This window comes from Monomorium pharaonis, chromosome 1 (genome assembly GCF_013373865.1).
Source record: "Monomorium pharaonis isolate MP-MQ-018 chromosome 1, ASM1337386v2, whole genome shotgun sequence".
Taxonomy (NCBI): Eukaryota; Metazoa; Arthropoda; class Insecta; order Hymenoptera; family Formicidae; genus Monomorium; species Monomorium pharaonis.
In genome coordinates this window covers 26,257,705-26,285,344 of record NC_050467.1, presented here as the reverse complement: position 1 = coordinate 26,285,344, position 27,640 = coordinate 26,257,705, and the positions used below count along the sequence as shown (strand labels likewise).

The 27,640-nt window shown below is 29.8% G+C and overlaps 3 protein-coding genes and 2 long non-coding RNA genes across 6 annotated transcripts; 3 read left to right on the top strand and 2 right to left on the bottom strand.

Moving 5' to 3' along the window:
- Nucleotides 1-174: 174 nt before the first annotated feature.
- LOC118644974 lies at nucleotides 175-7,792 on the bottom strand. Its single transcript, XR_004962741.1, has 4 exons — nucleotides 7,730-7,792; nucleotides 3,255-3,342; nucleotides 2,593-2,682; nucleotides 175-2,312 (listed from the first exon to the last, which is right to left on the bottom strand). It is a non-coding gene; the product is annotated as an uncharacterized LOC118644974 (long non-coding RNA).
- A 1,725-nt stretch (nucleotides 7,793-9,517) lies between these two features.
- Nucleotides 9,518-11,513, top strand: LOC118644964. Of its 2 annotated transcripts, none has more exons than XM_036284974.1 (5): nucleotides 9,518-9,743; nucleotides 9,817-9,917; nucleotides 10,158-10,366; nucleotides 10,628-10,696; nucleotides 10,877-11,513. In XM_036284974.1, the coding sequence occupies exons 1-4, from the start codon at nucleotides 9,731-9,733 to the stop codon at nucleotides 10,629-10,631; spliced, it is 327 nt and encodes a 108-aa protein (XP_036140867.1). In that variant the 5' UTR covers nucleotides 9,518-9,730; the 3' UTR covers nucleotides 10,632-10,696; nucleotides 10,877-11,513. The 2 variants fall into 2 exon arrangements, with proteins under 2 accessions (XP_036140867.1, XP_036140868.1); XM_036284975.1 differs by having other exon boundaries at nucleotides 9,520-9,743; nucleotides 9,820-9,917.
- A 2,052-nt stretch (nucleotides 11,514-13,565) lies between these two features.
- Nucleotides 13,566-16,623, top strand: LOC118644973. Its single transcript, XR_004962740.1, has 8 exons — nucleotides 13,566-13,580; nucleotides 13,810-14,049; nucleotides 14,125-14,229; nucleotides 14,315-14,449; nucleotides 14,591-14,800; nucleotides 14,892-14,958; nucleotides 15,699-15,883; nucleotides 15,954-16,623. It is a non-coding gene; the product is annotated as an uncharacterized LOC118644973 (long non-coding RNA).
- Nucleotides 16,624-19,576: 2,953 nt separating this feature from the next.
- Nucleotides 19,577-25,656, top strand: LOC105835048 (trimeric intracellular cation channel type 1B.1). The gene is made up of 8 exons (XM_036284962.1): nucleotides 19,577-19,968; nucleotides 23,016-23,172; nucleotides 23,364-23,459; nucleotides 23,691-23,779; nucleotides 23,931-24,018; nucleotides 24,132-24,252; nucleotides 24,337-24,498; nucleotides 24,587-25,656. The coding sequence occupies exons 1-7, from the start codon at nucleotides 19,848-19,850 to the stop codon at nucleotides 24,490-24,492; spliced, it is 828 nt and encodes a 275-aa protein (XP_036140855.1). The 5' UTR covers nucleotides 19,577-19,847; the 3' UTR covers nucleotides 24,493-24,498; nucleotides 24,587-25,656.
- Nucleotides 24,912-26,912, bottom strand: LOC105835046. Its single transcript, XM_036284980.1, has 3 exons — nucleotides 26,861-26,912; nucleotides 25,676-26,405; nucleotides 24,912-25,375 (listed from the first exon to the last, which is right to left on the bottom strand). Exon 2 carries the CDS (start codon nucleotides 26,377-26,379, stop codon nucleotides 25,780-25,782), a length of 600 nt encoding a protein of 199 aa, XP_036140873.1. The 5' UTR covers nucleotides 26,380-26,405; nucleotides 26,861-26,912; the 3' UTR covers nucleotides 24,912-25,375; nucleotides 25,676-25,779.
- Between the last annotated feature and the right edge of the window lie 728 nt (nucleotides 26,913-27,640).

Below are 27,640 nucleotides of genomic sequence, written 5' to 3'. Positions count from 1 at the left end.
TAATTTTGCAAGATGGCAGAAACTTGGTGCTGCGCAGAATGTGACGAAAATTCGTTCGAGGTAATAGCATACCTTATTACTTCCACCATGCGATCAAGTATATCATTACAAAAAAATGCGAGAAAAATCACTGAATATATTTACGTTAATTTTTGACACCCAACTTTTAATAAATTTCTTCTTTCTTCCGGCCAGATTGGACTCACCTTTCGTTGATCCTGGCTAAATCAATTCTGGCTGCACGACAGCCAGATAATTTAAGTAATGGCAAACGGTGCCATTACAACTCGCTTACGCGCCCTTACATTGAGAATCGCTCACGCGCCCCAGTACGAAAATATTAAGCAAAAAAAGAAGCTAAAAAGTTTCTGTTTTTAACGTTACCAACAGAAGCAGGAAATGGTTGCGTACTGCCTCGTAATGCCCCGATGGCAAATCAAATAAGAATGTGTAATATATAAAGTTCAGGAATTTTAACGCATTAAGAGGCAGTGCGATAAAACGCAATTTTTTTATGGCCTCTTTGCAACCAGGAAAAGGCCATAAAGAGAAAATTTAAGTAACAGACAAATAATCAATCACGATTATAAGATGAAAGATGGAAAAGGCAGAGACGTCCTCGATTAATCGCTGATTATTTTTAATTACCCCTAATTATTAATCACTTAATTTGTAATAATTAATTGTAATTATTAATTAAGCAATTAATTGAATTTTGTCTAATACTGCTGTATATGATTTTAAATCTTATAAAATTTTCATCTCAATCTTGATTTGTTGTTACTTATTATGTTTATACTCAAACGTATTTCATGTAAATGTTCAGAAATAGCGATGTGAGATTCAAAGGGAATACTTAAATAATTTTTATTTAAATTAATATGATAATTTTATCTTATTTATATACTTAAGTTTTAATGACATTTCTTCACATGTAGAAATATATACTTTTTTAAATTACATTATTGCTTTATCTTGGTCTACAGCGAGAGAATCTTGGTGCTAAATAATAATTTTTCTGTAAACTTAATATTTGTAGCGTATATAATCCGCGCCGATTTATTAGTCTTGAAACAGTTATTAGCTAAATACTATGATGCACTGGATTAGCTCGGTGCTGTGATGCATCTGTAAGTTCCCCCTTTCCCGAATTACTGCAAATAATTTATTGCTAGAAATAATTTCTTAGTCGGGATGACCAGTCCTGAGATATTATTTTTTGCAATACTGTAAATAGTTTATTGCGAGAAATAATTCCTCAACCAGGATGGTCAGTCCTGGCTAAGGTATGTATTATTTCCCCAATAATTTATTTACGGCTTTTGCGAAAAATAATATCTCAATTAGAATGGCCAGTCCTGATTGAGGTATTAGTTTTTCGCAATAATTATTGCCAATAGTTTAGAAAAAGAAAGAAATTTTATAGATGCTCCCGAGTACCGATATCTAGGTAGTAATGGTATTTCAAGATTTAAAAAAGTGGCGAATAGTTCATAAACTGGAAATATTAAATTCACTAAAAAATATATAATTTAAAAAATATTATTTCTATAAATTGTTCTTTGTCGGCGAGAATTATGTACGCTACAAATATTAAGTTCAAAGAAAAATTATTATTTAACACCAAGATTCTCTTGCTGAAGACCAAATAAAGCAATAATGTAATTTATAAAAAGTATATATTTTTACATGTAAAGAAACGTCATTAAAACTTAAATATATAAATAAGCTAAAATTATTAATTAAAATAAAAATTATTTATTCTCTTTGAATCTCACATCACTATTTCTAAACATTTATATAAAATGCGTTTGAGAATAAACATAATAAGTAACAACAAATCAAGATTAAGATGAAAAGTTTATAAGATTTAAAATCATATACAGCAGTATCAGATAAAATTTAATTAATTGTTTAATTAATAATTACAATTAAATATTACAAATTGAGTGATTAATAATTCAGGATAATTAAAAATGATCAGCCATTAATCGAGGACGTCTCTCCCTTTTCAATGTTTCATCTTACATCTTAGAATAATTAATTATTCGTCTCTTATTTAAATTTCCTCTTCAGCCTCTTCTTGGTTGCAAGAGACGTTGCGTTTTATCAAACTTAATGCGTTAAAATTCCTAAACTTTATATACACATTCTTTTTGTAAAAAAAACAATTTATAAACTCTCATATCACATAATTTTTTATATAAATCTAATTCATGCAACATGCAATTAATTATTAATATACAATCTTTATCTCTCACCGACCGATGCGCAGCAGTGGAGTTATCAGCAGCAGCGTCGCTACGATGATTCTGCAACATAGAAACATAATGTTAAAATAAAATTAGCGTTCAAAAGAATCAATAATTCTTAACTTTTACTCTACACATAATTTTATAATTGCTTTTTAATTAAATATCTATTAAAATAATTATGCAATTTTTAAGATCTATATAAAAATAAAATTTTATTTTATTTTTTTAAATTTTAAATTAAATTTTAATTCTTTAATTGATATTTTTTAATCATTGAAATAAAACTGATAAATACAAAGGAAATATTAATTTTACGGAAATAAATAATAATGCTTACCGCTAAGTTGCTCCACTGATACCCGATGCCTCTCCTATAGGCCTCCTCCTCCTTTCAGAAACTGCGAATCGTTAGTTAGCAACGATGATACTGCAACACACAAACATACAATTTAAATTAAAATGGTGTTTAAAATAATCAATTTGATACAAATTAATAGATTATAACAAAACATTTATTTAATTATCACTGCAAACAGTACGATAATGTATATGATGTATATGAACAGCCAAATTATTATTTTTTAACAACGAATTGTCCTTATTCTGATAATATAATATTTAAAAACATTCATAAATATATATGTCATTTAAAGTATATTCATAAACAAGATATTTTATTTGTTATATTAATAATTGATTTCGAACCTTTCACAGAAAAGGTAATTTTATAAAACACATTTTTACTTATGAGCTTGATAAATATTTTAAAAAATTAGTAAATGTTCCAACTATACACACAATAGAGATAAACATATCCGATTCTAACCAAAATACAAAATTTTGCTCCGCGATTGCATCCCTTCACACAATGATAAGATAGGAAATATTGCGTCAAACAATAAAACATTGGAAGATAAATCAAAAGATAAATCGAAATAAAACTGACAAATACAAAGAAAATATTAATTTTACTTTACAGAAATAAATAATAATGCTTACCGCTAAGTTGCTCCACTGATGCCCGATGCCTCTCCTAGGCCTCCTCCTCCTCTCAGAAACTGCGGATCGTTAGTTAGCAACGATGATACTGTAACACACAAATATAAAATTTACATTAAAATAGTGTTTAAAATAATCAATTTTATACACATTAATGGAATATAATGAGTCATTTATTTAGTTGTCACTGCAAACAGTACGATAATGTATATTATATTAATAATAAATTTCACATTTTACTTAAATAATTAAAAACAAACTTTAATGTATTACTATAAAACAATTAATAAGACAAAATTATCAAACCATTGTAAAAATAAAAAAGAACTTATTTTCTGACAAATCTACAACGGTCTACTATATCTGTACGTTTCAAAAACAGAAATCTTCAACTGGATAATTGCAGCAAAGGGAAAATTAGTTGATAAAGCCAATAATTTAATGTTTTAAAGTAGTTGCATAAAACCACAAAATATTAAACCAACAGAAAACGTAAACGAAATACCAACCAAAAAATAATAGATAAAATTAGAAATGAAGAACGAAATAAAAAAATTATATTACATTAATGTAATATTTTCAGATTTATTCTTAAATGATTCCTATGTATGATGGTTAAACATAAAAAATAATCCTTAGGAAGAAGTTTTTATCTATTGAAAAAATATCTATTAATTGAGGCAAGAATCAGAAGCTATCACTGCACATTTTATCGAAAAATGGCCTATTTTAAATCGATCTAATGTTGACATTCTGGTAAAATAATAATTATTAAAATTCTGATTTCTCTCCCTCAAAGTTGCTAATAATATATTTTATTACAAATAAATTATAATTTTAAACAGCTGTTTACAAATCGTTTTTGTAATCTGTACAATTATTAGAATTTATTTTTCATGACAGAGTCAATTACAAAAAAAGTACTCGTAACAAAGAAAATATACAAATTGACATTGAAGATTTAAACTCACTTTCCGAAAGTGAATACATATTATATACTTATATTAAACCGAATAAAAAACGTTTACATTGTAACGAAAAAAAATGTTCCGCTAATATTGATCTATTTCTCAATGTCATGACGAAAATTTATTCTTTAATTTTTTTATGTATTCGATTTTTTACTGTTATATATAGTATTTGTAATTTCTGTTTTGCCGGTTGAATTAAGTAACAATGAACACTATCCACATGTTTAAGTAATTTTGATTTAGAGTTGACAATCCCTTTGGTTTTTTTGTGAAAAAAATGTAACATTTATTTTTTTATATAGACCTTAATCTGTCTATCCGTCAAAAAGATGCTAAAGTCTAATACACATTAACACGCAGTTTCCTTATAATTTATATTTAGCAATAACTGAAAAAAAAATTGTCTAATAAATTTGAAATATATTTTGTATACTAGTGAATTAATTCATAAGATAAAAAATAACAAACAGATTACGTATTAAAAGAAGTTTCTTAATGTCTTTATCTTATAAACTAAAAACAACTAGTCTCGAACAAATTAAGGGCTCTACAGATAAATAAATATTATGTTTTTGCTCACAAAAAAACTGAAGGGAATAAAGTAAGTGTAAATCAAAATCTCTCTGCACATGTTTGTACTGTTTATTGTAATATGGTACATATACATATCACAATATTTTCTCATTATTTCTCAATCTTAGTTAATTTTTACAAACATACAATATAAACTGTAGTTATAAGAATAGGTTTTAATGCAAATATGATAAAAGATTTAATAAATATTCTACATTAGTACAATTGTGTAAAATGTAACGTATCTCTTTTGTGACAAATACTAAAGTTGTAAAACAGTTTATAATTCTGTTATATTTTACCACCAAAGGGAAGACTAATTGAAAAGAGCCACTGGAAATTTTCCATTCAAGAATGTATTCTCTGTTTAAAAATGGTATGAAAGCAAAGAACTATACCAGAAATATCAAAAAATGTTGATAGAATTGTTATAACTATTCAGCACGACACCTTTACCCGAGTGTCGTGCTGATTACGGAAATGAAAAAATTTTTAAATATGTTTAATCGCAAAAACTCTATTTAAAAATAAAATTAAGGCACAGAGCTGTAAATAACTACGGAGATTTGTCGGTAAGATTGTCATAACTACCAAGAACGACAAATTTTTTCAAGGGTCGTGCTGATTTCGCGCATTTAAAATTATGTGCACACATTTAAACGATAAAACTCTGTTTAAATAAAATAGAAAAACACAGAACTATACAAAACCAGACGAGAATTGTCGCCAGATATGTAAAAACTATCCAGCACGACAATTAAATTCGAGTTTCGTGCTGATTTCAGCCTTTTAAAATTGTGTACACAAGTTTGAAGAATAAAACTCTGTTTAAAAATTATAGAAAAACACAGCAATATACGAGAACTGTCGAGAATTGTCGGCAGATATGTAAAAACTATCCAGCACGACAATTAAATTTAAGTTTCGTGCTAATTTCAACCATTTAAAATTGTGTACGCAAGTTTAAACGTTAGAACTCTGTTTAAAAATTATAGAAAAACACAGCAGTATACCAGAACTGTCGAGAATTGTCGCCAGATATGTAAAAACTATCCAGCACGACAGTTTAATTCGTGTGTCGTGCTGTTTTCGATCATTTAAAATTATGTGCACAATTTTAAACGATAGAACTCTGTTGAAAAATTATTGAAAAACACAGCAATATACGAGAACTACCGAGAATTGTCGCCAAATATGTCTACCTAGCACGACACTTTTATTCGAGTATCGTGCTGATTTCGGGCATTATGTGCACACGTTTAAAAGTCAGAACTTTGTTTAGAAACGATATTAAAGCACAAAATTATACAAGAACTTTTGATATTTATCGCTAAAATTGTTATAACTATCCAACACGTCACTTTAGATTAAATCAAATTTATTATTACAATTAATTCAACGTAATTTTTCAAGAAATGGAGTTAACATATCAATTAATATTGATAGATTTCTGTAGGAAAAATTATGCAAAAATTATTGCACCAAAAATTGTATATATTTGTGCATGAATCTCTTTGGCTTTTACAGATTTTTGTACATAGTTTTCGCCTTCCGAATTTTTCTGCACAATATTTTGCAGAATTTTATATATGTTTTCTGAAATTTCTTGCTTTCTGAAAAGGTTACATAAATTTCTGCAAAATTTTCTGCAGAAAAATTTTTAAGGCAAAATCTTTGTACAAAAATGTATAAAAACTGCAGAAATTCATGCACAAAAGTATGCAATTTCTTGTGCATTAATTTTTGTATAATCTTTTCCTGCGGATTTCCTCTAACAAAAAGTAGTGGTATTCAATTTTGGCCTATTTTAATTAAAATTGGTGAATTAAAGCAACTCAGGTTCTTCCCAATTGCTTTTCTCAGGTTCTTCCCAATTGTTTGTTATGGATATAAGCTTAAAAACTATTATATCTTTTTAACATTTAATTTTTTTTAATTCATTTAAAAAATGTAAATTTTTCAAACAGAATGTTTGCAGTTAAATAATCGAGTTTTAAAAGTAAACATTAGTAAGATTCTTTGCGATGCCTTTGTATGTGTGTAAAATTTTTAACTCTTATCATAGCTGTATTAATTATTTAACCAAAGTCTGTTTATAAACAATTTAATGACTTTCCCAGAATTAAAGTCAGAACTAGGAACAAATGAATTTTATTTACGGACTAATAAAGATTATCACAAAGAAAAGTCTATTTTATGTAATTTAAAAATTGTCACAAATTTTTCTTTAAACTATGCATTTTGTACTATTAGAAATTATGAAACGCTTGTTAAGTTTTTGGATTAAAGGCATTCACGAAACTCGTCTAATAAAAAAAAATCGTTGCTATTAATAAAAAACTAAAATTAATATACAATTCAACTCGTCATAAGTTTACAAGAAAACCTAGACTAATAACAGAATATGACAGATGGCATGCGGTTAAATTTAGAACTTTTTGTTACATTATGGTCCATGGATGATAAAACCATATTTTAAAAAGCATTATTATCTGCATTTTCTATTTTTACATTGCGCAATTCAGATACTAATATGTGACGATTTAATAACAAAATGTATTTAGGCAAATAAATTATTATAATATTTTGTAAAAAAATTTGGTGACTTATATGGATAAGAATTTATAAATCATAATGTTCATAATCTCATTCATTTAACAAAAGATGTAAAGAAAATTTGGTTCACTGGATAAATTTAGTTGTCTTCTATTTGAAAGCTATATGTATAAAATTAAAATGATGTTGAAAACATCAAATAAATCATTATCACAATTCATAAAAGGAATTAACAAATTTGATACATATTAATATTATTTTAATATTATAATAAACTACGATAAAGTTATAATTAAATAAAATCTTAATATTAGTTTATGATTTACAAAATCTTAAATAATTTCTTGCTTACTGGGATGTGTACGTTACACTTACCACTTATGATGATTTGCGATGCCGTTCTATATAGCGCCGGGTCGTTTCACATCCGTCACGTTCTGAAAATGAGAAAAAAATGTAATTAAGAATGGCGATAGAAGTTTTTTTTCTGCCCACAGTCAACTTCGTGGGCCACGATTAACGTGTCGCGATTTGCGTTCGAACGAGTATAAATGTATAGATACACGTTCGAGCGAATTGCGACACAAATTTAACGTAATAAGACTTACCGTAATAAGACGATTAAAAACTTTGCGATAGCACTTGTTCTAGCAACGGCGAGTCGTTCCACATTCGTTGCGTTCTGAAAATAACAGATAAATGTGATTTAAAATGATTAAAATATTTCATTATCACCTGATACAACTCTATGCGCGTACACGAATTTTCCGTATACCGACCAACGTAATTTTTTTGAACGACACTTTTTTGTAACAATTGTCGCATTATCGCGAAAATGCGATTATCACGTCAATCGCTCCGATCGCTCGCGAGAATAATTATCCAAGAAATATCGAAATGTGAAATAAAATATGTGTCGAGACGTGGAGCGCGGTGAGACTTATTCGACCGTTCAATGACTTTTGTTACAATATAGAATTAAATGTAAATTTCACTTACCAATCGAACGTCGCAACGATATCCGCTCCCAGGGCCAATGCATCTCAGGATTGTTACGGATTCTGCAAGTGAAAAAGGAACTCTGTTAATTAACATGGCGAAGGAATGAGATACTTTTCCCGTGTAATCGACTTTTGCACGAATATGCAAATATCGGATATTACGGTTGCATGCGACCGCTCCACGCATCGCGATCTACATTTAAATGAGGAATATACTTCAGACAATGTAATATTAATTACCGATGAAGCGATTATTAATGATGCGATGTCACTTGATCGAGAACTGTCCCGGCGTCCGTTACTTTTCGAAACGTTACTTACGAAAAGAAAAAGACGAAATACTTTTTCGACCGTTAAAATATTACAATATAGCATTAATGTAAACATCATTTATTGCCAATTACACGTCGCAGAGCCGATACGTCTCGGGATTGCCATTGATTGTCACGGATTCCGCGAGTGAAATAAACAGAGGAAGCTGTTAAAATGGAGAAGGGGTTACCTTTCCCGCGCGATCGGCTTTTGCACGGAATTGTTGTCGCATGCTACAATCGCGCGACCGCTCCACGCGTCGCGATTTACGCTACGAGGAATACGCGTTCGAACGAAACACAGTAGAAGATAAATATGCGTCATATTTACCGATTAGATGATTTGCCAAGAAGACTCGATCGAGAGCTGATCTGTCCCGTGCCCCGTTCCGTTCCGGAAAGAAATATACTATTATAGGGGTTCACTTTCCTTCCGGAACGGAACGGGACACAGACAACTATATTAAGTTGGCTCGAGCCAGAGATGATGATTTCTGGCGCTAACTTCACGCGTCAAGTCGAGTGCCTCTGCGATATATATCATTTTGAACTTTGCGTTTTCGCACTAATAAGACTAATTATTATTAATTCATGTTTAAATTATGTTTCATAAATTATAATTACTTTCCATAAAAAAAGAAAGTATGTGTAAATTAAAATATAAGTCCAATCGATATCCCACATCGATCGATAATTGATTCGATACATTATCGAAACAATAATATATCATTTAATATTATATTATTAAATGAATTATTTTATCTATGCATAAATTTATATTAAATAATAGAAAAATATTGTTTTTTTTTTAATGAAAATGTATTTTTTTATTTACAATATTTTTTTGCAGTTGTTTTTGAGGACATTGAATAGTGCATCTGTCTTAACCTTCTTAACGATTAAACGTTAACCTATCTTTCGAGGTTTGTGTGTTGATTTTATTTGTGAGGAGATATTAGGTTTTATTAATTTAGAAAGAATGAGGAGCGGTGATAACGAAGCGCCTAATATTCAATTTAAAAAGAAGAAGACGAAACCTTTGAGGAAACGTGAAACTCTCTCGGATGACAATGTCAGGTTCGGATTGCACATTAATTTGTTTTTAATTAAATGTGTAGCATATAACTTAGATTAAGAAATTTATTTCAAGGAGAAAGGAGAGATGAAGATTATTCAAAAACTCCACAAGCGACTGGCTGGCGTCGATATTGTTTGGCGCTCGGGGAAAACGTCTCGTCCAATACGTTGACGGTAAGATAATTTTATATGTATACGTAATAAAAGTAAAATACACGATAGATAGGAAAGATAACGCGAGATCTATGTTAATTTAGTCGGATCCCTTTAATGAAAACCGGAGGAATAATGAATATGGCTGCGCTAAAGAATACAAAACATAAGCTCAATGATGCACGACACTGACATTGAGAATGTATATCGCTGAAATTATTAATCGTTGCATTTGTATATCTTGTAATTATTTCTGTACAGGGTCAAGTATATGAAAGAAGAATTGTCAAAGCGCAAAATAATAACGATGCAGCGAATAGTATGAGTAATGATACGGGATCACATTGTTCACCAGAGAAAACAGTGTTGCGTGTGGTACTGCAACATTTGAGGCAGAGCTCAACCAATTGTAGCGAGGAAATGCTTTTGAATCAAATGTTATCTGGTCCAGAAGTCAATCTTGGCATAGAGTGAGTACATTTGTATTACAATTATACAATAAATATTTTTAAAATGTTAAATGTATATTACATGCAAATGTGTAGAATTAATTTGTCAAAATATGAAATACACATGATACATGTAGTATTCTTAAGTTATCAAAAATTTATTAACTACATTGACATTTACTAACTACGCATTTTTTGTTTTTATACATATAACTTCTTCATGTTAGATATAATTTTGTTCGCTCGATTAATCATTTCGTTTTTTTGTCAATTTTTTTTTAGGTGACTAGGAGGAAAGCCAGTGTAGCCACGATATCTCGGCCAATGAGCAGCACACAGGATATGACAAAGGTAAATTATCTTGTTTTTAGCTTTGAATTTTCACTTTTATAGAGCTTGTATTTCTATGAGATTTTTCAATGCGATTGTTCCCTTACGTTCCGCACTACCAACACAATGATTATCTGTATTTATTTTTTATTTTTGTTCTTTTTATGTTGTCTACATTTTTCTACATTTGTCTTTATACAGAACACCGTGAGGCAGTGAAATTCTGTTTCTGGACGTATGATTCGCAGAAGGCCATCTTTCAGCTGCGAATCTCCGAAATGGGAGATCGAAAAACTAAATCATACTGAGTTAGTAATATTATTGTAGACTTAGATCTCTTTTTATAAATATCTTGCACTAGTATTTAAAATATCTACTGATCCTTATGATACAATCATTATGTTTTCATAAAAAAATAAAAATTGGAAGATATTTTTTTATATTTAATTGAGAACATTGTAATTTGATTATTTTTTGAAAATTTTTACAAAAAATTAATATTTATATAAAACATTAAAAACTCCTACAAATTTTTGCTTTCAGTAAATATTTTTATATATTTATAGAATTTTTCTGTCAGGATTGCTGAGTAATAAAAATTAAGTGATAGATTATGAATATAGATAACTGTTTGGTAAAATTTTTTTATAGTATATATAATTACACATGATTATGCATAATTATAAAAATATTTGATGTATAATTGTAATGTACACTTTATTATATAGATGTAAAAATCAATAGTTTATATGAAGAATTTCAGAAAAGATGCGATTTCCTTAACATGTATGAAAAATATTTCAATTCGTATAAATAAATATGAGAAATTTATTTTTAATTGTAAAATTATACAAAAAATCTATAAATTCTAAAAAATTCTAAAATTTCTAAACTTTTTACTAAGAAAAATTATAGTTTATAATTCAAAATATATACATGTTCAACGATGCTGCTGATTATTAGCCACGCAACGTTCACTCGATAAACTAGCTAGCTGCTTTGAGCTGCTCTGTTAAAACTCCTCTTTTTTAGCTCTTGTGATAAACGATTCTCAGTTTTGAACAAGAATTGGCGGGAATTCTACCTTTCTGTTCTGCATATAAGTTAAGATTTCGTTATCATAGCGCTATTTATTCAAATATATAAATATGTAAATATTAGATCTGTGTTTTTGTGAGAAATTCAAGTAAAGGCTTAATTACTCATGGTGAAAACAATGTGCGAACGGTATGTTTTTATTTCAATCTGAAAAATATTCCTGTAATAAATGTACAGAAATACATGTATTTTAGATGCTGATTTATTATTGATACCTATCTCTGTTTTGTAAATATAGAAATAATTTTAAGAGAACGTCATACATTGATTGGGATGAATATTTCATGGCTATTGCGTTCCTTTCTGCAAAACGGAGCAAAGATCCTTGCACCCAGGTCAGTGCGTGTATCTTTAATAGTGACAAAAAAATTGTTGGAATTGGATACAACATGGAATGCCCACGGGATGCAGTGACGATCAGTTTCCTTGGAATAAGGATCTTCACACTAGTTTAGATGCAAAATATCTTTATGATACACCCAGAAATTTGATATTGGCAGTATTAAATATTGACGACCAGTGATTTATTTTAAATATTAAAATTACAACTATTTTAATACTGTTTTAATACTCAAATAATAAGTAATTATTATAATCATTGGCTAATTTAATACTGTCAGTATTAAATTTCTGTAAGAACAATATATAATAAACAATTTTTTAAATAAATTATGAAATAGTTTAAGGATGTATTACACATATTGTTCCTGCAAAGTAAATTAAGATAAAATTATATTATTATCTATACTTTATTAAATTACATACATATATAAGTTATCTGAATAATATATTTAGCAACATATTTTTATAGATGGTTTATATTAATAAAAATTACATTATTTATAAAAATAACAAAAGAAATTTTAACTTGTATATAAGTCAACAATTGTCGCATTATCGCGAAAATGCGATTATCACGTTAATCGCTCCAATCGCTCGCGAGAATAATTTATACAAAAAATATCAAAATGTGAAATAAAATGTGTCGAGACGTGAAGCGCGATGAGACTTATTCGACCGTTCAATGACTTTTGTTACAATATCGAATTAAATGTAAATTTTACTTACCAATCGAACGTCGCAACGATATCCGCTCCCAGGGCCAATGCATCTCAGGATTGTTACGGATTCTGCAAGTGAAAAAGGAACTCTGTTAATTAACATGGCGAAGGAATGAGATACTTTTCCCGCGTAATCGACTTTCGCACGAATATGCGAATATCGGATATTACGGTTGCATGCGACCGCTCCACGCATCGCGATCTACGTTTAAATGAGGAATACACTTCGGACAATGCAAGATTAATTACCGATGAAGCGATTTTTAGCGATGCGATATCACTCGCGGCCTTTCCCGCGCGATCGACTTTTGCACGGAATTATTATCGCATGTTACAATCGCGCGACCGCTCCACACGTCGCGATTTACGTTACGAACGAGGATACGCGTTCAAACGGAACACAGTACAAGATGAATATACGTTATAATTACCAATTAGACAAATTGCGATGCCACTCGATCGGGAGTTGATCTGTCCCGTGCCCCCTCCCGTTCTGGAAAGAAAGTGAACCCAGCGTCCCGTTCCGTTCCGGAAGGCATGTGAACCCCTATAACAGAGAACTGTATTAAGTTGGCTCGAGCCAGAGATGATCATCTCTAGTGCTAACTTCACGCGTCAAGATGAGTGCTTCTGCAATATATACCGTTTTGAACTTTGCGTTTTTTACACTAATAAAGCTAATTATTATTAATTTGTGTTTAAATTATGTTTCACAAATTGTAATTACTTTTCCATAAAAATAGAAAGTATGTGTAAATTAAAATATAAGTCAAATCGATTTCCCACATCGATCGATTATTGATTCAATATATTATGAGAACAATAATATATCATTAAATATTATATTATTAAATGAATTATTTTATCTATACATTAAATTTATATAAAATTATAAAAAAAAATTTTTTTTTAATAAAAATATATATTTTTTTTTAATAAAAATATATACTTTTTTTTACAATATTTTTTTTGCAGTTGTTTTTGGGGACTGAATCTGTCGCGACGCCACCTAGAGTCTCTAGAATTCGGTGATTAAACGTTAATCCGTTTGTCGAGGTTTATGTTGATTTTACGTGGAGGGTGATTAGGTGGGATATTAGGGTGCAGCGACGACGAAGCACCTGATATCCAGTTTAAAAAGAAAAAGAAGACAAAAACTTTAAGGAAATACGAAGCAAAAGACATTGACAGCGAGGGAGAGAAAATGTTCGTCAGGTTAGGATTGCACATTATTCTGTTTTTAATTAATTGTGTAGCGTAGAACTTAGATTAAGAGGAAACTTATTTCAGGGAGAAAGTCGAGGAAACAAAGATTATTCAGAAACTCCGCGAGAGACCGCCTGGCGTCAATATTATCGGTTTGGCGCTCGGAGAAAGTGTTGTATCCAATGTGTTGTCAGTAAAACACATATATGTACATGTAATAAAAGTGAAATTCACGATAGATCAGAGAAGTAACGCGAGGTCTATGTTAATTTAGTCGGATCCTTTTAATATGAAAACTGGAGGAAAATATGACTGTGCTGAAGAATACAAAATATAAGCTGAATGACTCGTAGGACACCAGCATTAGAACTCAATTTAATATGGAGACCAATAAATGCGACGAAGAAATGTACGTACGACGACGTTTGATTCTTTCTCGCTTACGTTTATTATCGACATTTAATCAGCGATAAAAGAATGTATTTTACTGGAATTATTAATTGTTGCATTTACATGTCTCATATTTTTATGTAACTATTTCTAATTACAGGGTCAATTATGTAGAAGAATTGTCGAAGTGTAAGAGTAAAAATAATAATGATGCAATGAATAGTACGAATAATGATAAAGGATCATATTGCTTGCTAGAGGAAACAGCATTGCGTACAATACTAGATGCAAGTTAAGCGAGAAAATTTGAGGAGTGATTTTGGTCTAGGAGCAGGAATGTTGGGCGAATTACCTTGTTAACAGTAACTTGGTAAGATATCTTACCTAATATGTATAATATGCAGCTCTCATAAATTGCCTTTTTATTTATTTTTTAACTTTTTTTCATCAAATTTTTTTAGGTAGCTAGGAAGGAAGCCAGTGTAGTCACGATGTCGCCCAATAAATAGCACACAGGATATGACAAAGGTAAATTGTCTTGTTTTTAGCTTTGAATTTTTACTTTTATAGAGCTTTTATTTCTATTGAATTTTTCAATGTGATTATATTCTCTTACATTCCACCCTACTAACACAGTGATGCATAAAGATTACCTGTCTTTATTTTTGTTCTCTTTACATTGTCTACATTTTATGTCTTGTGCTGTATATAGAACACTGTGAGGCAGTGAAATTCTATTTCCAAATGTATGATTCGCAAAAGGCTATTTTTTAGCTCCAAATCGCTGAAGTGAGAGATTGAAAACCTAGATACGTACCGAGTTAGTAATATTATTGTGGACTTAGATTTCTTTTTATAAATATCTTGCACTAGTATTTAAAATATCTATTAATTCTTACGATACAATCATTATATGATATAAACTTCGATAATTAAATTATTATAAATTATAAATATAATTTTACTTTTTTTTTCAAAAACGTATATTTGTTCTAAAAACTTAAAAGTGTATGTTTATAAATTTTTACGTTTTTTAAATTACTTTAAATAGATGAAACATTGATCGTATACGAGATACATATTTATATGATTATACCATTAAGGTATTCTTTTTTACATATTAGTACTGTAAGAATCTATAACTACCAAATGTCTATTAAAAAATTTAAAAGAAATCTATTGAATATTTAAAAAATATTCTTTAATTGAATCTTCAATAGCATTAATGAATTATGGACTATTTTCGAACAAACTCAATCTTGTCGTAGTTTGAGGGAAGAGAATAACACGCGACTGAGTTATTCAAACAACCAAAATACAATAAATTATGCAACAAGCGATAACGAAATGGCATCTAGACAGCGTTTGGCGGACATAAAGGAAAGAAAGGAAGAGATGGAAGCAGTTTCTTCCGAAATTTTTGATAATGAAAATATTCTGAGAGAAGATTAAGGTAATCAATTTTTTGTTTAATTTCTTTTTTATTAAATTACATAAGATTGTTAACGTAATTTTTTTTTCAGCACAAAATCGTCACATTCTTTTCAATTAAAACGACGAAGAAGAAGACTAATATGGCCTATAATACTGAGTATTCTATTTTTCTTTCTCCTCTTTCAAGTGATTCGTGGTAACGAACCACATAGTAATTCATGTTTGTCAAAATCAGCGATTAAACAAGCTAATCGACTATATTATCAAGAGATACCGTATTATCAAGAGATACAGATGAAGAAAGCGACTTCTCACCCTATGTGATTTTCTTGTTCGCCTGATCTAGCTGTATCATTAAAATAAGTAGCAAGATTATGTGTATATTGTAACGTATGTCAATTACGGAAAGGCTGAATATAATTGCAGAGTTTATTTCACCTTTTAAATGTTGTCACTTTGCAACCGTAAGTGCTGCGATTGAGATTTCTTGGTTCCTTGTTGGTAGCAACAACTGTCATCTCGTAATCATTATTCTACATGCATGATGGAAAAGGTGCGATTGCGTACTCAATGCCAATGTAATTAATTACTGTGATTTCTTCTGTTCGATACTTTAATTTTGTAATTGTAATTTAAATTTAAGAATCAAGAAACAAAAAAAACAATACAATATTACGATAATTTTATTTCTATTCGCATATATATATTATATATATCATCCATCGAGAGGCATCCATTAAATTATGTGCATTCCAGTAAGCTTTGCTCTGCAACTTTTAACACAATAGTATCTCTCGTTATCTCTTTAGATTTAGATAGTCTTGCTTGCTTGCTTATTGTTATTTTTGGTTGTAAATATTCGAATTTTTTTAATTAAAATGAATAGATATAAAGAAGAAAACAATGAAAAATTTAACTTACAATTTAGCTTAAACAACAAAAAATATATATATATATATAAGTATCTGAATTAATATATTCTTAATAATCTATATATTATATGCTACAATATATTTCAGTAAAATTTTTTATTAATTTTGAATTGCTACTTATATTATAGTAAGGTTCATATTTTTATGGTTTACAAATTTTATAATAAATAGGTATATATTTTATTACAGATGGCTATTGCAATATTTTTATAAATATCAAATAAAAAACAATGGAATTTGATTTTTGAAATATTTGAAGAATTGGACTTTCAGTTGATATTTATAGGTAGAGACTTCGTGGAAGTATACAACTATAGTTGTATAAAAAAATAGATGTAGGAAACAGCTAGACTTTGTGGAAGTAGTTGTATTTAAAAAAATGGTGTAGGAAACAGATGCAAGCTAGCGAGAAAATTTGAGGAGTGGTTTTGGGTGAGCAGCAGGAATGTCAAACAAATTAAGTTGTTAAAAGCAACTTAGTAATTAAGACATATATCTTACATAATATGCATTTCTCATAATTTGTACTTTTAATTTTTTTTTTAACTTTGTTTTGTCGATTAATCAATTCGTTTCTTTTCAACTTTTTTTTTTTTTAGGTGGCTAAGGGGAGAGCGATATCTCAGCCAATGGATAACAACACAGGACATGGCTAAGGTAATTTGTCTTGTTTTTAGCTTTGAATTTTCGCATTTATAGATCTTGCATTTCTACGAAATTGTATTTCTATAGCTTATATTTCTACCCTTTGGCCCAAACGTGAATATAGCACGGAACGCTTTTATTGACAGTGTCGAAAAGTGGACGTGGTACGTAGTTATACATCTGTCTACATCTACGTTTGGCGCTGATGCTACACATCCACATTTCGGTCGCACGAAAAAGGGGTCGCGGTGGCCGCTCGGTTACCTGACAATAACTATGTGGCGTTGCAGCGCTCAATCAACTTGTCCACGGGCCTGATTGGCCAAGGCGAAATCCCCCTAGAAAGAGTATAGATAGAGTAGCTAGTCTTGAGTTTCAGTAGTAGGTTTTAAGTAAGGCGAGTTAAAAGAAATCTTCTGTAACAATATTCACGAATAAAGTAAGAAGTAAAGTGTTTTATGAAAATCCATTCGTTTTATCTTACCCTGCGAATACGCTACATAAAACTGGTGACCGCGACGAAAGTAATTCGAATGAGATAACGATTGACACGAACATCTTTCTCGCCTCAAAAAAATTTTGCAAGTAAACATGCCGGTCGACCATTCGCCCAAGCAAGCCTCGGGAAGTGAAAAATCGGGTAATACCTCTCCAGGGGACAAGCAAACTACGGAGGATATGCAAGATAACATAATCACACCCGTTGAAATTCAAGCAAATGAATTTCGCAACGTGAAATTGGCTGCATTCTGGCGAAATCGGCCAAAATTATGGTTCGCGGCCATTGAATGCGAATTTACTGCCTACCGCATACGCTCAGACGAGATCAAATATAGTGCAGTCGTCAGACATCTTGACGAACATTCGATGATTGCAGTAACCGACAAAATCGCAATTCCGGATGAAAGATTCAATCAGGTACATTTAGACATCATTGGACCCTTACCTATAGTTAGTAATTACAGGTATTGTCTCACTATGATGGACCGATACACCAGATGGCCAGAAGCAGTTCCACTTGTTGAAGCAACGGCCGAATCTGTTGCAAAAGCCTTTTTCTCAGCGTGGATTTCAAGGTTTGGCGCTCCAAGAATTATCACAACTGACCAGGGTACTCAGTTTGAAGCAGAGCTTTTTAGAGTCCTAACTAATCTCATAGGATGCAAACGAACGAGAACTTCACCATATCATCCCGCCTCTAATGGCATATTAGAGCGTTGGCACCGCACTCTGAAGTCCGCCCTCTCATGTCACCTCCAAAACGATCAGGACTGGATGACAGCTTTACCAACAGTACTTTTAGGTTTACGCACAGCTTTCAAAGACGATTTAAAATGTTCTACAGCAGAGCTACTATATGGAACAACGTTAAGAGTTCCAGGAGAATTTTTTGAAGACCCGGAGCAGCCAGTTAAGCCCGAAATCTTCGTCCAAGAACTAAGAGAAAGAATTAGAAAAATTCGAGCCAAACCAGTCGCACATCACTGTTCTCCAAAACCGTTTGTACACCAGGATCTAAAAATAGCAACACATGTTTTTCTTAGAGATGATACAGTAAGACGCCCCATACAACCACCTTACCAAGGACCGTATGAAGTATTGGCTAAAATTAATGAAAAATTATATACTGTTCTAGTTAACGGAAGACCATGCAATATTTCAACAGAAAGACTAAAACCGGCATATCTACCTACCGAGGAAACCGAAAACGCAACAAATTTGACAGACGCTGCACCACCACCACCAATTCGTACTTACACATCTGCAAAAAAGACGAATAAACGAGTAACATTCCAAGAAAATTAGGAGGGAGTGTTGTGGCGTTGCAGCGCTCAATCAACTTGTCCACGGGCCTGATTGGCCAAGGCGAAATCCCCCTAGAAAGAGTATAGATAGAGTAGCTAGTCTTGAGTTTCAGTAGTAGGTTTTAAGTAAGGCGAGTTAAAAGAAATCTTCTGTAACAATATTCACGAATAAAGTAAGAAGTAAAGTGTTTTATGAAAATCCATTCGTTTTATCTTACCCTGCGAATACGCTACAACTATGTAGTCTCTCATTGCCATCTGCATGCAGTTTAACAAACAACAGCGCAGATAAGCATTCTACTTTATCGATAAGACAAAAAATCGATTTCTTTTTTTAATTTCTGTCGACCACGAGACACGAGGTTGGGACCGGTTGGGTTAGTCCGGTTATCCTAGCAGACGACGGACTGTTAGCAGACAGCACGTAACTGGCGTCGCTCGCGGGCGCTCGGTCGCTCGCGTTTGAATCGGAGAACTCAAAATAAGAGCATTCCGCATACGCGTCGTAGTGCTCGTGCGGCTTGTGCGTCGAGGTGTGTGCGCGTGAACGCCGTGATACGATCGGATAGATAGCGAACGGGTGATCGGCGCTACCGCGACGATGGATCCGGAAGCGTTCCTGGACATGGCCAATCAGGTCATCAAGTTGAAAATGTACCCGTATTTCGACATAGCGCACTGCGTGCTGTGCGCGCTACACGTCAGGGAGGATCTAGGACCCGGTGAGCTACGCCAGCCCGCGCTTCGGCCGCATTTCTAAATTTGTAGCATTCCCTTGACGATGCTGTCCCCCCGGACCGCCCGGCCCGGACATCTCCGGCGCACCGTGACTCGCGGTGGAACAGTTTCCCTGCGACCTCGCTATTCCTGTGACACCATACAGCGACCACATCCCACGCTCAACCGCGAATATTTTTATATTTACGCTCTGATCTCTCTCTCTCTCTCTCTCTCTCTCTCTCCTCCCTTCTCCCGCCCCCATTACCTTACATTTTTCTTTCACTATGTCGAATTTTTTTTCACGTTAGTGTGAAATATAGATAGAGAGATTCTTATGATAATATTTCATTGATCTCAGACAAACATAAAATAATTTGTTTATTTTATGTCAAAATAAAATAGGCAAGAATATCCTGTTGAAAATTTAACTTAGAATTCTTTATATAATATTTCAAAATTTCTCTATATTAATTACGTGAGTTTCTAGAAAACTCGGACTTTTTATGTGAATTGGGACACTTCATTAGTGCTGAAAGTGTCTTTTTTTTCCCCCTAGAATTCTTTATATACATAAATATATCCAAAATATTCTAAGATATTTAGGATTTTTTATTCTATAATTTCCAAAAAAAGAAACTTATCCGAAAAAATTTAAGTTTTCTTCAGAAATCTTTATAAAGCTTCATAAAGTTGAAATATGAAAAATTCTTAAAAATATCACAAGATCACATTCTCACTGGAATACACAGTTGGCATAAACTGTACTACACATATCAGTATAAACACTAGACACACTCTGAATAAGTAATAAACTGACAAACACTGAAGGACTGATAAATAATGAAAGATTGTATTCTATGAAATTTCATGAAACGACAAATGACAGTTATTCATGTTATTACGTAATGTTGATAACAGTTGGAAAGAGATATTTATTGTCCGTCCATTTCTCGAAGTTATAAAAGACCTAGCTGTTTATTGTGATAATACAATACAATAATCGATCGCTTTCGACAGCTTTCGAGCGTCTCATAAGTAATTAATTTCGATCAAATTATACACTAATGATGATAATAGGAAAAATCTCTCGTTTATGTAAATATATTACCGCACGAATTACATATGATATTCGATTTGCCGTGTCGTAATCGCTGTTACATAATTTGAACAGCTATTTATATATCTGCAGAGTAATAATTGGAAAGTAGCTGAAATTAAATATAGCTATAATTCTCTAACGAATGAGCTAACTAAAGAGTAAAGTAATTTAACTCCATAGAAGAAACTCGTCATTTTTATTGTTACACAATGTAAAAAAATTCACATAAATACATATTCATATATTTATAAAAATTAATATTATAAAAAAATTAAATATACAATTGACTGCTCAATAATATGTCAGATAATCTTGATAACTATTTCTTTGATTTCTTCAAAGAAATAATTACATTTATTAATGATAAAGTATGTATAATTTTCGAAAATGTCCCAATTATTATACAAGTTTATATGATTATTATTTTGAAAATATATGGTACTGTAAATCTGAAAATATATTATTCAGTCAAATTGATTCTTTTTTATAGTTATTTTTTAAATAATATTGATAATATTTTAAAATATTTTAATATATAATATTTAATAACTAAATAATATTTTAAATTTTATATTACATTTTTTGAATTTTATAATGTTTATTTTCACAAATGTATTTATGTAGATACAATGTAGACACAAATTTATGTAGTTTTTTTATAGTATATGCTAGTAATAAAATTAACTGACTTTTCTATAAAACAGTATTTAATTTATTTCATTCTATCCATTTTTGTTATAGAATTTGATAGCTATTTGGTTTCCATAATTCATTGGATCCTGTATCTATTTGAGGAAAGAGAACATGATAAATGATAATAGAAAATAGTATATGCAAAAAAGAGATAAGAAAAATAATGCATTATTAAGAGACAAGATCAAAATTAACCAAAAATCAAGAGCAGATTTTACTGTTTTCTGGCACAATTATCATATAATTCTATCTCTCAAAGCAAATGACACAAACAACCCAGCTGATCTATTTCAGTATTTTCCGTGCCCGCGTACACAGCTAGATCCAGAGGGATTCAAAATATAGGCTCTTTCGGAATCAGTTTCTCTAAGAAAAACATGCTTTTTGCTGTTAAATAGAAAATTATTTGTTTATTTATTATTTCAAGTCTTTCTCTTTTTCTATTATAAACTGTTATTCTTATCATAAACTTTAAGATTGATTATTTTATATAGAAATGTTCTTATGCCTTTTTATTCAAATAAAATTTGAATAAAACTTACAATAACAATAAATAAGAATAGCAACAAAGTTTTCTCTTTAATTAGATAATATTATTAGATAATTAGATTATTTTTGTTTTTAATTAATTTAATACCATGTTGGTGTCATGAAAGATCTTGAATAGATTGCAAGCTATCTTTTTAACGCAGTAAAGGGTACAGAATTGAAATTAAATAAAAACCGATTCATTGATTTTTTTAACATTTTAAATTACTTTATTTAAATATATTTGATGTAATGTATCATTACTTTATTAATAGTAATATCTCTGAGTCTGCATATGTGAAATGTATTACTTGTAAGGATTCTTTAACTGACTTATCTTGATCAGTATCTTCGATATATCTTCTACATTCTACACTGTAATAAAATTTTATGTGTTACATTTCTGAAAAATATTTTACAAATGAATTTTTCACTCACCTAAGCTCCCCCCCCCCCTCTCTCTCTCTCTCTCTCTCTCTCTCTCTCTCTCTCTCTCTCTCTCTCTCTCTCTCTCTCTCTCTCTCTCTCTCTCTCTCTCTCTTTCTCTCTCTCTCTGTCCCCCAATCTGTCTAATGTAAATATAATTTCAAATAATTATCTTTTTTTTATTTTTTTACTTAAAATATATATTGTTATATTTTGTTTATAGATTAGAATATGCAAAAAATTTTAATCATACATAGTATGATAAAATATTTTTGGAAAATAATTATAATATCTAATATTTAGGTGCACAGGCATTTTCTCGCAAGCATCCTTTATCATGTTGGCTGTCTACAATGTTGGTCGTTTTTGCAAGCGGAATGCTGTGCAATGGATTATTAGGGGAATCAATTCTTGCACCTTTGAAAAATACACCCCAAGTGGTAGTCGCAACTATTGTTTGGTCAGTAATATCTGTATGACTCGTTGTAGTGCTTTGTATTTTATAAAATTCGTTATTTATTTACGATAATGTGTTGACTTCATAAGAATTATTCAAGAAGTAATTATAGAATTCTCTTTTAAAGTTCGAGACATTAATAATATTAATAAGAAAATTACTTACATTTAAAAGAATCTTTCTAAATGTTTCAGGTATGTGATATTTTATTTACCATTTGATATTGGTTATAAAGTAGCCAAATTTTTACCAGTAAAATTAGTATGTGCTGCTATGAAGGAAGTTTATAGGTAAGTATCGTTATTACTTGTTAAGATATCTTTTATTTCATTATATACTTACAAACTTATATATATATATATATATATATATATATATATATATATATATATATATCGAGAAATTAATTTACATGAATAAACAACTATGCCTTACAGTACTTTATAATTTATAACTATGTTATTGTAGAATGGGTTTCAGTTGTCAGTATATAAATTAAATAATCCTTGTTTTTTTTTTAGGTGTAAAAAGGTATATGATGGAGTGACTCACGCAGGAAAACTTTATCCAAATGCATATCTTATTATGATATTGATTGGAACGCTCAAAGGTTAGTAAAATATGGAATATTAAATGGAATATATATTCCATTGCCTTTACAACAAGAAACGTGTAACGCGTGCTGAAAAATAGAAATTAATATATTTGTAACAATTGACGCATGTGTTGTTACATTATAAAGTGTCATAACATTTATGCAGGTAATGGAGCTGGATTCACAAAATTATTTGAGCGTCTTATACGTGGCGTATGGACACCGACCGCGATGGAATTTATGCAACCTAGTTTGTACGTAATTCATCATTATTTTTATGTGAATAAATACTTAAATTATAAAATTATTACATACAATTATTTTGAACTGACACATAAATGTGGTAACAAATTATTTTTTTTTGTAGTCCCACAAAAGCATCCATGGTTGCATCAATTATCTTTGTGTTAGATAAGAAGACTGATCTCATTTCTGCACCCCATGCTCTTGTGTACTTTGGCATTGTCATCTTTTTCGTATACTTTAAGGTAAAATCTATATATGTATCCTTTAAACATTTTATATGCATACAAAACAAGATTAATATTAACAATAATAATAAAACTTTTCAGTTATCATCAATTTTGCTTGGTATTCATGATCCATTTGTACCATTTGAAAATTTATTCTGTGCCTTATTCCTGGGAGGAATTTGGGACGCAGCAGCTAGATTGTTTGGTCGTGGTCAAGCTAAAGATGAAAAGGCGGATACAAAGAAAACAAATTAAACAACAGTAAATACGATATTTATTTTTAAATATTACAAAATAAAATTGTTACAAAATAAAATGTTAAAACAAATCCAATCTTATCTTTTTTCAGAAAACATTATGTTTTTATCTTCAGCCATGAGCTATAATTTATATTATATGTCACAACTTCATTAAAAGTTAGCATCGGCTACTTAACAAACGATCAAGTAAAACTAATAAAAACTAGTCAACATATTAAAAAATATGCGTGATTCTTGACAAATCATTAAATATTGAAAAAAGGTAATTTTACACACATCTCTACATATATACAGATGTGTACATACTTTAGGAGTGAAATTTATTGAATTGTTAAAAAGTGTGTCTTATAAAAATATCAACAGTATTATTTCAAGTAATACAAATCACAATAGACTCGTAAACGATACTTTTAATTTTTTTCATAATACACTTTTAAATAAATAAAAATTTTTTTTTCAAATATATACATAAAAACTTTTGCTGTTCATTACCAATTATAACAACGTTATGTTTGTGAATTATTTATCTTTAATTTAAATTATCATTAAAAACAATAAAAGATATATGATTTAATTAGCAAGTACCAAAAGTGTATTCTTCTTGCCAATTTTGATAATCATATAAAACTTGTCAATAACTAATTTTGAAATTTATTACCAAGTTGTTACCAAATTTATAGTACAATATGTAGCTTTTATTATTATATAAATACATATTAGAATACATTTTAGCAATTTGTAGCATGCATCTTAAATTAATGGAATTATTTTTATTTATTCATTGTATAATATTTTTTTCCATTTAGAGAAGTAATAAATACTTAGGAAAAATTTTATTAACATTACTGTTAAATTACTGCATTACTAATTTGTGAATTCTGTAAAGAAATAAAATATATAAGATATTAAAAATACAATAACATTTATGTAAAACGAACAATAATGAAAAAATAGAGAAAAATGTGTTTTTTATACTATTTTATTAAATTTAAATACTGAAATTTAAATACTGAATATAAATATTGAAACTGTATATTACACATATGAGAATTTGCTTTAATCTTATTAATAGACATGTATCCTTTACAATTAGGAATACCCATATTCTAATTGTGAAAATATACGTTTTCATGTAATAAAATGGTATTTGAAGTAAAAATCATAATTTATTTTATTACCTTGATACTACTTGTCGAGCTAAAATTTATTTGTATGAAATGACTCACATTTGATAATCTCATATTGCATTAACACGAATTAAAGATACTGTTTATACATTTGACTAGGACATTTTATACAAATCAATCCTCCGTGTATACTTGCGTGATTTCGCATACAATGGAATTTTAGAGACGCCTTGATTCGATGGTAATCCAAGGTTTGGAATATTTGCTTTGGTCCAGTCATAATTGCGTGACAATAAACTTTTACTGTATCCATAAATTCCATTTGACAATAGGGACATATAATAATCTATGCAATTCACTTCTCTCTCGCATAAATGATAAATTCCAGGATGCAACTCTTCATCATATTCTCGAACCGAGTACTTCTGATATCTGTTTTTTGAGCACTTCTCGATCCTCATCATTCGTAGAATGTGGGCATCGCGAACGCATGTCTCCTTATCCAATTTTAGAATATCTTCACTATGATTAGACTTGATAACGCGAATGAAAATAGGCTCGCGATTTTGAGTGGCAACGCTTATCTTTTCCTCAAAACTGCAATCAGTTACGACGCCTATATCTTGCAATTTTTTCGAAGTGTATTGCGTTCCTGAATCACGAAGCGATACCTGCGGTAATGATACATTCAAACCAATATCATGATTCTCTGTACGTGCGGTAATATCTTTATCCTTAACGAAAGGCTTTTTCATCGTTTCTGCGTATGTAATGCCATTTTCTGAAAAACTGTGATGTCTAATTTTCAGAGTTGAATAATTACTAGTTAAAAAATTAAAAGTTATAAATAATAAATTATTAACTTAGTTTATTTTTTCTTGTTAATTTTTATCTTTAACTTATTAATTCTTTTCCTAAGTTCAACGTTTACTTACGTTAAAAAAAAGTAAGATGCATTTTTATATAAAAAATAATATTTCTTTTAATTTATATACACTTAATTTATAAATAATACAATAAATTTATTTGATAATATTGTAATTATTTTGTTATTTAGAGTAAATTTTTAAAAATTACATTTAAATTTAATACAATGCTCTTCAAAATTAACTTTCTAATTAATTTAATCTTAACGCAATTTTTATAATTGAATTTAGTTTTTCGTATTCGAAAAATTTTTGATCGGGATGAGCTATTAATTTTAACTCAATTTATATAATAGAGACATTGACTTACTCAATCCTGCTATTTTTCGATGTAGTATCTTGAATCTCACAATGAGTTGAATTTAAAGCAAAGTTTTGCTTCGAAAAACATTTATTTTTCGAGTTGGTTCTAGAATATAATTTATTTAATAACAATTTTTTTGAATAATCTACAAGTGTACATATCTTTAAAATTTCGTCTGCACATTCTTTTATTTGACTTAAAACGATAAATCTATCTATTGCATCTTCTTTTTTTACACAGTTCTCTTGCACTGAAAAAAATAAAAAATATTAACAATTCTTGTAAGCTATACATTAATTATATACATTCACTGTTTATAAAATGTCCAAAAGTGTCGACCATTCTTACTATTTAATGTATGCTTCCTTAGCGTTAAGAAAGTTTCGGTAAATGCTACAGCATTATTCTACTCTATTTTTTTCAAACAACAGTTAATAACTTGAAATTGTTAATTCAACAGCAGTACATACACTTATATATTCTCATTTATAAATTTGCATGGATTTTGCTCACAAACATCATCCTATATAAAAAGTGTTATAACATATACAGAGAAAAAATATATTTATATAATTATACAAATTAAATCTTATTAAATAACTATGCCTTTTCAATGAAACAAATTTCTCGTTTATTTAAATATATATCAAAAGTACTTATGCTTTTGGAATCTGCATTCTAAACAATCAGATATATTCAATTTAGGTATGTCAAATTTTTTAACGATGTTCAGCAGTACTTCATGTTTGGCTAAACGTAATATTTCACATAATATGGATTCCGAAG